The sequence below is a fragment of the Chamaea fasciata genome, unplaced genomic scaffold, assembly GCF_029207755.1.
Source record: "Chamaea fasciata isolate MVZ Bird 193981 ecotype frontalis unplaced genomic scaffold, bChaFas1.0.hap1 SCAF_4, whole genome shotgun sequence".
NCBI classification, from domain to species: domain Eukaryota; kingdom Metazoa; phylum Chordata; class Aves; order Passeriformes; family Sylviidae; genus Chamaea; species Chamaea fasciata.
In genome coordinates, this window is record NW_027094089.1 from 4,553,057 (window position 1) to 4,565,163 (window position 12,107).

A 12,107-nucleotide genomic window follows, 5' to 3' on the forward strand; every position below is an offset into this window, starting at 1 on the left:
GTAGTACCCATGCTTACAGTAAATTTCATTTTGCAACATGAGTGTTTTTAAGGCCTTGCTGGTTTTATCTTGGGGCCTTTTGTCCATGAGGAAATGAGGTTTTTCCTGCCTGTCAGGATGCAGACTGGTTTACCAAAGCTATAAACAAGAAAATTATGTGGATATAGGAAATGTCACGTGTGAGGTAAGAGTCAGTAAGTCTAGAATTTAGGCAGAAGACAAAAAAAAAAATTATAAACACAGTCTGTTTTGCTTGTGAGTGATGATGTAAGATGGAGGACACACTGTTTCAGGTGCACTAACATGGCACATTAGGTGTGCAGAAGAGGCTAGCAGTGGGTCTGTTTCTCTAACCTTACCACCATTTTGCTCTAGAGGAATGACCCTCATCCACCTAACAGTATATTTTGAAAATCCTTACTACAAAAATGCCCAAGATGCATAGAGATTTTGCATGTCAAAGGGCTTCCCAACAAGTACAGGGAGGGGAAATGAGTAGGGAGAGCTGTAATTTGTCAGTGAAACAGGACACAAATGTGTACTAATGGGATGAACTCCTTTTAGGTTCTAGTGAAGGTCCATGGATTAAACTTGTAATGAAAGACATGTATGACTACTATTACAATGTGGAAACGGAGGAAGGTACCTGTGTTGCCCCCAAAGGAGTCGTACCAAAAACTTCATGGTTAACTGATGAAGAAATCCAGGTAGGTGACCGAAACATTGGCTTTTATTGCAAAAGCAACAAAAACATTTGAGAGAGCATGAGACATGACAATTATCAAGAGGCTGTGGTGGGTGAAACTGAAGGTACTTTATCAGTATCTGCTTCTGTCAAGAGCAGCAACTTGGCAGATTGTAGTGTCCGGCAATGATTTAGGAATTTCCTTACTGGAAGTTACTGCATTTCTTTGAGTGACCATCAGCAGACACCAATGGAGGAAAGTCTGATTGCTTCCATATCATTTTGTATTTCATAGGATGTTACATTGACCTATAACAATAATTTTATGATGTATTTGTGACCAGGTGGAACCACCATTTTCTGTTTAAATTTAGTCCTCTGACAGTATTCTTGTATCTCCAGATTATTCTTGTATTCTTGTATCTCCAGATTCAAGAGGATGAGTGTACTATTTTAGCTCCCTTACTGTAGAGGTTTTGCACTAGTGTGAAATATACCTTAAAACAAAGCAGATCACACAAGCCTCTGAGTAATTTGTTCTTCAGTTATTCTGATGCAGCTCATCTAAGTTACAGGCTTACTCCTCCACACAAACTACTTGAGTCAGTGTAAGTCCTTCTGAAATTCTGAATGCAGCAGTACCTGAGTGTCCTCAACAGAGAACTTGGTGATTCAGTTAGTATTTCTAGATGTCTGAGTTGTACAAGATGCATGTAAGTGTTAGGAAAGCAGAACCCTGCTAATGTATAAAAGAATACTCTCTCAAAACAGCATACCACTTGAGTAACTGAAGCTTGAAAGCTGTTCATTTACCCATGGGGTAGGGTTCAGCAGTAACAATGTAGCTCTTTCTTCTTCACTGATTAAAATGTAGGGGTTAATCAGAGGGAGGTGGATAGGGTGAACATAAATTGCAGTGATGGAGAGAACACAGTCCCATTTCCAGGAAGGTTTTGACTTTTAAATGACCTTTTCCCATCATCTCTTAACAGAACATTGCTGGGCAAGTTGCAGCAGATTACAACCGAGAGCAGTTGTGGCTTGCTAATGAAAATCTGATTGTTGGGCTGCAAGCCCGAGCAAGGGGATTCTTAGTCAGAAAAAACTATCAGGAGAGAAAAGCCTGCCTTCAAAACCAGGAACCATCTGCCATCAAAATACAGGTATTGTTCTAGAATAAGAAGGTAATGTTGCTTGGCCAGTGTTTGCATGTAACAGATGACGTGACTGATGACTACCACTGATAAAATTCTCACACAGATCTGTCTCCCTGTTTTCAGCAGTAGCAGTTTAAAATTCTACATCTGCAAACATGTGTGCTTACACATAGCAAATATCCAATTTTAAAAGAATCGATCATATCCACCTCCAGTATAAGTTACTTGGGAAAAGCTCAGTAATGCACAGCCCTGGCTTTGTTCTGACATGCTCAGATTTTTTGTGGTGTGCCTAACTATGCATAGTACAAGACCAGAAGATATTTGTTAAGTATTGAAGAAAAAATTCCTTGGCAAAGCATGACTTAAGAAATACATTCCTTACTAGACTATCCGTAGTCGGAAGTGGTTTGTTTCTGCTCCATGAAGACATAGCTGAACAGCTGTCCTGCTGTTCTTTGCCAGTATTTCCTGGATGTTTCCAGTTTGCTGAACTCCGAAAGGTGTTCAAAGGAAACGTTCTGCTGAAGGTGCAAACACTGACAGAGGGGTGCACACTGGTTTTAAGTGGTGAAATATCCAGCTCCTAGTGGAAGCAATTTATTCCACCACCCACTCACAAAAGAAAAAAAAAAAAAAAAAAAGGAAAAATGCACAAGAGATTTTTTTTTAATCTACAGCAACTACATTTAACAATTGATTATGACAAATAGCTTTACCACTGGTAGTTGTCATTGGGATTGACTTTTCATTTTCCAGCATGGTGTCTGAGCCCAGTAAAAAATTGTACTTTGAGAAATTCAAAGACTGTGTGAATAAGTTCAAATTATGGAGAAGTATAGGTAAATAAAGTTTTATCTGTTTTCTTTCTATTGGCATTAAAGTAGAAATGACTTGTGGAAAGACAACAAATAGAAGACAAGGCTGGTGTCACTGGCTGATAGAGATGACAGGCAAAAGCAGCAGTAAAAGTATCCCTGTCCTAACAGAGATGTCCCATTATTCCTGTCATTGGGTTCCCTGACAAATGTTTGTTTCTGAGTTAGCAAACAGAGGGTCAACTGAAGGAATTAACTTGGAAAAGAGGCCAGGGCAAGAACAATGTGGGTCCAGACAGGTAAGGGATAACTTCTAGATGCAACAGAGTGACAGAATGGGTAGATCTTGTAGAGACCACAGCAGGTCATCTGGTCCAACATCACTTTTCAAGCAGGGTTATCCCAGAGCACTTGGCACAGGATTGCATCCCGTTGGTTCTGTGATATCCCCAAAGCCTCCACAACTTCTCTGGTCAATTTGTTCCAGTGCATGGTCGGTCACCTGCACAGTAAAGAAGTTCTTCCCTGATATTCAGGTTGAACTTCTTGTGCATCAGTTTCTGCCCACCGCTTCTTATTCTTTTTGCTCAGCACCTCTGAGAAAAGCCTGGTCCACCCTCTTGATAGCCTCCCTTCACTCACAGGCATTGGTGAGGTTCCCTCTCAGTCATCTTTTCTTAAGGCTGAACAGGCCCAGCTCCCTCTGCCTTTCCTTGTAAGCGAGATGTCCCAGACCCCTCATCATCTCTGTAACCTCTGCTGGACCCACTCCAGGAGCTCCACATCTCTCTTGTCCTGAGGAGCCCAGAACTGGACACAGCACTCCAGGTGAGGCCTCACAGGACTGAGTACAGGGGCAGGATCACCTTCCATGACCTGCTGGCAATGCTCTTCCTAATGTCCCCAGGATCCCATTGACCTTCTTGGCCACCAGGACACACTGTTGGCTCATGGACAGCTTGTTGTCCACCAGGACCCCCAGGTCCTTCTCCTCAGAGCTGCTCCCCAGCAAGGCAGCCCAAGGCTGTGCTGGTGCCTGGGGCTGTTCTTCCCCAGGAGCAGGACCCTGCATTTGCCTTTGCTGAATTTCAGATGGTTCTTCTCTGCCTATCTCTCCAACCTGCTGAGGTCCTTCTGAAGGGCTGCACAGCTCTCTGCGGTATCAACCACTCCTCACAGCTCTGTGTCCTCTGACATGGTTGAGCAGGCATCTGCCCCTTCATCCAAGTCATGGCTGAACAAGTTAAACAGTACAGCATTGAACCTTGAGGGACATCACGGGGGGCAGGCCCCAACTAGACCCTGTGCCACTGATTTTGACCCTCTGGGGTTGTCCTGGGTTGTAGTATAGGATGTGCACAAAGTATTCTATCACCATCTTCATGAACTGTTGAATCCAATTGTTGGAGCAGTGCTCTTCCCGGGCCCCCTCTCTCAGGGCTATCTTCTGCTAATGGCCCATCAAATGCCTTGCTGCATGACTCATAGATAACCCCCTCTGGAAGCTATCTCTGTTTAATGGGCCATCAAGGACCCCCTGCATGACCCATCATCCCATTGTGAGATGCTTCACCCAGGGGGAGGAACCAAGCATTCTCACCTGGATATAATCTGGGGTTTGGGACAGTACAGGGGGCCCTTACCCACTGGATTCCCAGAGGAACAGAGCTACCAGACCTTTCTATGGGATCACTGCTTCAGGAAGACCACCTCATCTGGACTGCTTCCATCACTCTGCTCAGGTTGTATTCTGACTCTGTCAGTGGTCTTTTGTATTATTGCATCTATTTTATTTTACTTTTTTTCCCTTCTTCCTATTAAATTGTATCTCTGACTTGGAGCCTCTCATTTGTTTTGCTTTCAAACCACTATAGGGGTCTGTTCAGCCAGTTCTCAATCCACTTCACTGTCAATTCACCCAGCCCACATCCCTGATTTTTTCTGCGAGGATGTTCTGACGGTGTTGAAATCCCTGCTGAAGTCAAGTAGACAATTTCCACTGCTCTCCCCTTACACTTACATGACTACTTTAGCGAACCCACAGTGACTATTCCTGATCATCATCTTGTTATCCATGTGAACAGAGATGGTCTCCAGATTGAGGCACTCCATTGCTTTTCCAGGGAGGGAGGTGAGGCTGAATAATGGGCAAGAGCTGGAAGTCACTTATGTGGGATGAAGCCAGTGACTGGGATGCTAAGGATCCGGGTCTACTGCTGATAAGAGTAAGGATGAATTCAGAAGGGTGGAGAAAATAGCATTGGACAATAAAATATATTGAGATGGGTCAAAATTAACATGAAATTATTAGGGCACCTTAAAAAATAGAGGCAAGCATACTTATACCTTAGTTATCTCTTTATCACAGTGCAGATTTTTTTCTACAAGATAAACACTGTAAATTATTTTAGTGTGTTACATAGATTTAATAAAAATTAATTTCTTAATGGGGTAATGGTCTCCTGCCTTCTCTAAAATAGGCTTTCTGGAAAGGATTCAAACAAAGGAAAAGCTATGTTGACAGATTAAAAGTGCTTCAAAGCAATGTTGCTGCTATTGTTAAGGTAAGAATACCCAACGTGTTTTGGGGGCCAAGTATGTTTTATATATGTATATAATGAACAGGTATGTGGGTCTGAATCAGGTATAAATCAGTTGCCAGAGCCTATGCTATGTCCCAGGACATTACTATAACACAGGCAGAATTCAGATGGTAATTTCTGTATATCACCTTGTTTTATATAAAAGCCTTAAAAAATAATAGTCCATCACCCTGGGAGTCAGAGACTAGGAGCACAGGCTGGAGGTTTTCCAGAAATTTGCATGGCATTGAAAGTGGTTTAATTTATAGCTTAAGCAAACTGGTTCTTGAAAGCTCTGTGTTTGACTTCCAACAGGCTTCGCAGAACCTGAGGGGCTCTTCAAAGAGATTTCCTTACATTTCTCTTTCCAACACTAAACTAGAAAACATTTGGGATGATAGTGTATTATTTCCTTAAAAGCTGTCAAATCTGTATCCCTGAAAAGCACTCACTTTTCTGAGATGCTAATAGGACCATTATGTCATGACCGGATTGTAGATCACAGGTGGAATATTCTGACAGGATCCCCTACTTTTGTGTGAGACTGGTTTAGAATTGAGACCTGAGACCTGGAGGTAGAAATTATTTCCAAAGATGATGTTACACACAGATGGTAGCAATTTGAACTCAGCTTGATTTAGTGGTTTAGTGGGAACCCCCTTATCTGGTCACTGGCCGTTAGGAGCCTGGTAGTACAGTCATGTGTGGCCCTGAGCACACAAGAACAGACATTCAAAAGTAAATTTAAAACACACACACACACACACACAGAGGTTTTTGCAGCTTCCCTTAAGTTTTTTAAAATTCTATTTAATTTTCAGATTCAGTCATGGGCCAAAATGTGGCTAGCAAGGAGAGCTTACAGGAGTCGCCTACAGTATTTCAAGGATCATGTAAGTAATTTTTTTCCATTTTGAACATGGAGAATTAAAGCATGCTAGTACGACTGCAGGAGCAATTTTGGGAAACAGGAAAGAGGGTGCAAGTTCTGCAGTATGCTTCTGAGCATAAGTGTGTCACAACTAAATCTTTTGCCTAATCTTGATCCCTTTCAGAATGACCAAATTGTGAAGATACAAGCATTTCTTAGAGCAAACAAGGCCAGGGAGGACTACAGAACACTAAGTAAGTAGTAACAGCTGAATGTTGTATGTCTGGGGGCAAGAATGTTAATGTGTTCAGTCAGGGTTTTTTTTTTATTTTTTTAAGTTTATCTCTTAAGTTTTAAGAGATTTCTCAGTCTCTTATTTAACTTCAAAAGTGGGTGCAAGTGTTTGTAGCGATTGCCCTGCAGCTGAAAATATTTTGTACAGCTGCACTTTTAAAGTATGACAAAAAACATTGCTAACTGCCATGAAATTCAAATTTTCTGCATAGTGATCTGTTTCCTGAGGGCCTTAGGGGTACTCAGTATTACGACAACTAACAAACCTATTTTCTTCAACTATAGTTGGTGCTGAAAATCCACCCTTGACTGTTCTGCGCAAATTTGCCTACCTCTTGGAACAAAGTGACTTAGACTTTCAAGAAGAACTGGAAGTAACAAGGTTAAGGGAAGAAGTGGTTACAAAAATTCGATCCAATCAGCAGCTGGAGAAGGATTTGAACTTAATGGATATAAAGATTGGGTTGCTGGTGAAAAACAGAATCACTCTTCAGGTCAGGAGGCTCTGTTCAGGCTCCCTTGGCAGTAGCACTTCCCCACGTTGAAGGAACTCAGGGATTGTTACACAATCACAGCAGAGGCTGGAAGGGATCCCTGGAGGTCATCTGTTTCAAACCCCACCACACCAGCAGGGACACCCAGAACAAGTTGCCCAGAACCATGTCCAGATGTCTGATTATCTCCAACAATGGGGACTCCACAATCTGAGCAACCTGTGCTAGTGCTCAGTCACCCTCAATTAGACAAAATACTCCTGGTAAATTAAGCACTATCATCATGTTTCCACCTTGTGCTAGCTGTTCTGTTGTCCTAAGCTACACATCATGTGTTTTGCTTCCTGGGGACAATAGTAATTAATTGGCAGATTTAAAATCTTTTACATTTTTTTCTGTCTTACAATAGACTTCTGAAAATATTGAACAGCTTGTTCAATGTTAATTAATCATGAATTAGAATGTATAGATCAGGCCTCATACAATCATTGTTAGCAAGCCATACTGGTGAAAGATAAAGATGTTAAAAAACCTCGGTAGTGAATAGAGAAGCAAAATTTGTGAAGCTGATATTTAAGGCACTTGGAGTAATGCTGCATTTAACATAGTTGGGAAAATGTTCATTTTTCCAATCTGCCTGTTTAGTGAATATATAATCCAGATTTTTTGTCATCTTTCTGCAGGATGTAGTACTGCACAGTAAGAAACTCAACAAAAAGAGCAAAAGTCAATTGGAGGAGATGGTTATGGTTGACAAACAGGGCATCAAAGGTTTGAGTAAGGAGAGAAGAAAAAAACTGGAGGCTTATCAAAACTTATTCTACCTTCTCCAGGTAAATTTCAATGCAAAAATTAACGTGGCAGCAAATTTCTGAAGAAAAAATAGAAATATATTGTACTGCTTATTTTGTTTTAATGATTGTAGTAGTGATTATGAAAATATTTCCAAATAACATGCAGACTGCAGCAGACACTGTGGTCAATTTCTAATGCTTTCTGTAATTGAGAAAATTGTTTCCAAAGTGTGTAGCAAATATGGCTGGTTTTTGCTTGAGTATACTTCAGTCTGTACTGAAGCTGAAATGTCTACCTCCGTATAGTCCAGGTAAATTACTGTCACCAGCAGCATACTATATATGTGGTGGAAGGGAAGTGGTCTGCAGTGTAGTTCACAGAATACAATTTATCTGTTCTTGTGCTTTTTTTATCTCACCTTACTGACATTTTTCTAGAAGAATTTTAGATCCACCCAGGGCAGATCTGCCCTCCAAAGCAGACATGTAGTATGCAAAGTTTTCTTGGTAGATAGCTATTTTCATATGGTAAATTGTAATTGTCATCAGATACATAGACTAGATGCAGAGAGGAACTATCCAAAGACTGCAAATGAAATCCTTAATGGAGCTTCTCGCAGATTGTGCAGTATTCTGTGTTTCTTATGTACTAGGATTGGAGAAAAGTAAAACCTGCGTGGAAAAGTGTCATATATTTGAGTCAACATAACTGGTTTAGGCATAAACAAATGTGGAAAGCTGCCCTCCAAGTGGGGGAAGTTTGTCCTGGACAACCATATGAAAGCCTTTTTTTTGCCTTGTAGACTAATCCCATGTATCTGGCAAAGCTGATTTTCCAGATGCCACAGAACAAGTCTACAAAGTTTATGGATACAGTCATCTTCACTCTGTACAACTATGCCTCCAATCAACGGGAAGAATACCTGCTTCTCAAACTCTTCAAAACTGCTCTGGAAGAGGAGATAACGTATGTGCAATCACAGAAAGTATTTAGTTAGTTTCTGTTTTAGGCAGTTCAATGAATGCTTCATGCTTAAAGGAAACTGGTGGTTAATCTTTAAACTACCATAAAATTACATACATGATTTTTATTACAAGTGAATTTTGTTTTCTGGGTGTTACTTCTGGGTGAAACTCAGGTGATTGCTGATTCAGGAAAAAAATAATCTTTCTGTGGAAGACCATATTCCTGTATGGAAAAAATGGCTTGTAAAAAGATGCTAGGGCTTCTTGGTTCATGTTTGAGCATGTGAGGGTGGAAAAAGTATTACCTTTCTTTATGTAATCTTACGTTCTGTAAGAGAAGATTGGTGGCTTACCCTGAAATAATGAAATGTTATTTTATGCCCTTAACAGCTGAACAGGTATTTGGGTCTGAATCAGGTATAAATTAGCTGCCAGGAACTATGCTGGGTTCCGGGACATTACTATAACATACATTCAGATGGAAGCCTCTACATATCACCTTGTTTTATATAAAAACTTCAAGAGATAGACTATATAAAGAGGCTTCAAAATAGAAATAGGATAGTTTTAAAAGTCTGGGATTTGAAAATATGGATAACTGCAGATATAAGTCAGAACTGTTCTGCTGGAGTCCTAGAAGCTTAGAATTTGGGGTTTTAGTGTATAGTAATAAATATGAGTCAAGATGGAGGATTTTGGGTGTTGTCTTTGTCCTTCTTCACTTTCTTCTTCCTTCTTCTTCATAGGTTTGTGTGATTTTCTGTAATTGGGTGAAAAAGGTCCACATTGCAGACTTTGGGTTATCACTATTGGGTCAAGACCATAAATAATATAGGTGTCACCATGGTATTGAGTAATTATTGTTTCAAAGACCTTGGAGAGAGTTAGAAGCACTCCATTTTACCTCATTTTCCTAACTTCCTAGATTGAGCTCACAGTGCTTGAGTCGGTAAATACTGTAAATAGATAAGATATAACAAACATTCCAAGTCCAAACTTGATCCTTCGTTTCCCCGTGTTATTTATCCTGACCTTGGCAGAGAAGAGAAGAAGCGTAAACCCTCACACTCTTGTGTTCCTGATGCAGCTCCAAGGTAGACCAGATTCAGGACATTGTCACTGGAAACCCTACTGTGATTAAAATGGTCATTAGCTTCAACCGAGGTGCTCGTGGGCAGAACACTCTGCGACAGCTTCTGGCACCATTGGTGAAGGAGATCATGGAGGACAAGTCCCTTATAATCAACACTAGTCCGGTGGATGTCTACAAGGCATGGGTAAACCAGCTGGAAATGCAGACTGGTGAGGCCAGGTGAGTGAGGAGGCTGGAAAAATTGCACCATACACATGAGGAATCGCTCAGTTCTGCTTACCTGTTCTTTCTCTGACAAATTGTACTGTAGTTGTGCCCATGCACCCCTTATCAGTCTTCCTCCAGCAGTGAGATTTTGGGGAGACAGGTTTGACAAATAGGTGCTTTAACATGTTCTGAAAGTGATCCTTTCCTTGTCATGACCTTCCAAAGTCAATTACTTAATCTTTATAAGTGTAATAAATTATGCCACGGAACAACTTAGTCTTTTTCTCAAGTTTTTTGCTAACAGCATGTTAGTAGTGTCCCAGGCTTTTGATGAGCTATGCTGGGATGAGGATGTGAAGATTTGCTTTATATTTGTTAATATATAATATGTATATATTATATATGCACATATATAATATATATACATATAATATATATACATATATAATATATCATATTACAATACAATTGTATTATAGTATAATATAATATATTAATTTTTTAATATGTAATATATCTGTGTTCTCCTTTTGTTAATAAGAGAAGGTACGTGATAACATGTGGACCTCCAGCTAAGCAAATTACTTACCTCCCAAAAAAGGAAGCCAAAGAATCTGAGACTTTTAGTAGCAAAACCCAGCTTCAGTTGTGTTTGTCAGACTTCTGTCCACTCATGGCTCTTATGAAGGATAAAAGAAGTATTTCATTCTCAAATGTATTTAACCTGGTTTAATGTTTCCTTTTTTTGCTTTGCAGCAAACTGCCGTATGATGTTACCACAGAGCAAGCACTGACACACACAGAAGTGGTCAATAAACTGGAATCATCCATTCAGAGTTTGAGAGCAGTGACTGACAAAGTTCTCACATCCATATTCTCTTCCCTCAATATGATGCCGTAAGTGCTGAGTTAGGACTCTCCAAGAGCCAGTTCACGTGCAGTTCACTTGGACATCGGTGATAGAGATCCTTTCAAGTCCTTTCCATGCTTTCAAAGGCTTGTGATACCCAGCAGAGGGAGTGGTGTCTCTGCCCTGCTTCAGCAGCCTGGCAAACCTCTCCTGTGCTTGAAACATTTTGTGTTTTCCATTACCAACTCATTCTTGTGTTTCAAGGGAGTGGGCAAAAAGCCAGTATCTTAAGCTGACTAGAGAATGATTGTTTTGTGTTTCATCTAAGTCTTTTCCAATATTCTGCCTTTTTGTTTGTTCTACATGTAGTTATGGAATGAGATACATAGCCAAAGTTCTGAAGAATTCACTCCATGAGAAGTTCCCGGATGCAACAGAAGATGAACTATTAAAGGTAGACCTCTTAGGGCAAACTACCTGCCAGCAGCTTCTTGCTCAAATGTCAAAGTGGATTTTTATTAACACTAAATATTATAAGAAACTAGGAACGCAGCATTTATTGAAAGAATTTGTCACTTCTTATTGAGTTGCAAAGGGGCTGAGGAAGGGGAGAAGGGAATTCTGTTGTCACAATCTAGGTATGTTAATCTGGATGCTCAGCAATTCTTATGGAAGAGGGTGCTCAATCTGTTCATATATAAAGTGTATTGAAAAGGCTGGAGTTTATCTGAATTATCCTGGGGCTTGGGTTGGTAGTGAGGTCCTTGCCATCACCAATCCTTTCATTGAGAACACTGTAGTCCTCTTCTTTTTCCCCCCCCTATCTAAAGTAGTTAACATGTTAAAAAATTGTAATTTAAATCCAATGAGGAAGGTCTCTAAAAGAAAAGTTCATGTGGATTATACTACACTTGGATTACATTATACTTAAGATGCCTGCAAAAGCTGTAGAAATGGCATTTGTACAGACTGAAAAATAAGTATGGTACTGGCACAGCGGCCTTTGTTACCCTACCACAGACACGCTTTCTCTTCAGAGGATTTAGGGGAATAGCTCCATAAGCCTTCAAAACAACTGAGAGACCGAAAACCCTGTCAAATTAGGACTATTTTGCACTTCAATAAAGACCCTTTTATCAGTGTTTAATTATATGGTTCTAAAAGTACTAGGTTTTCACTTTAACAGAACTTCTCTATTATTCTTCACTGTCCATCACTCCAGCAATACAGATTAATAAATTGCTCAACACATTAAAAAATCTAGATAGCAAATGGAGTACCCACTTGAAAGCCTTT

The 12,107-nt window shown here is 40.3% G+C and overlaps 1 protein-coding gene across 4 annotated transcripts in view; it reads left to right on the top strand.

Annotated features, from left to right (window-relative positions):
* Positions 1–12,107, top strand: part of IQGAP2 (IQ motif containing GTPase activating protein 2) — a 128,028-nt gene that overhangs the window by 102,862 nt on the left and 13,059 nt on the right. For all 4 annotated transcript variants that reach the window (XM_066180754.1, XM_066180756.1, XM_066180757.1 and 1 more), the window contains 11 exons: positions 565–707; positions 1,678–1,848; positions 5,141–5,224; positions 6,064–6,135; positions 6,298–6,367; positions 6,693–6,901; positions 7,585–7,734; positions 8,499–8,662; positions 9,749–9,973; positions 10,718–10,858; positions 11,181–11,265. In XM_066180754.1, coding sequence (XP_066036851.1) covers positions 565–707; positions 1,678–1,848; positions 5,141–5,224; positions 6,064–6,135; positions 6,298–6,367; positions 6,693–6,901; positions 7,585–7,734; positions 8,499–8,662; positions 9,749–9,973; positions 10,718–10,858; positions 11,181–11,265 — 1,514 coding nt within the window. The remainder of the gene's footprint in view (positions 1–564; positions 708–1,677; positions 1,849–5,140; positions 5,225–6,063; positions 6,136–6,297; positions 6,368–6,692; positions 6,902–7,584; positions 7,735–8,498; positions 8,663–9,748; positions 9,974–10,717; positions 10,859–11,180; positions 11,266–12,107) is intronic.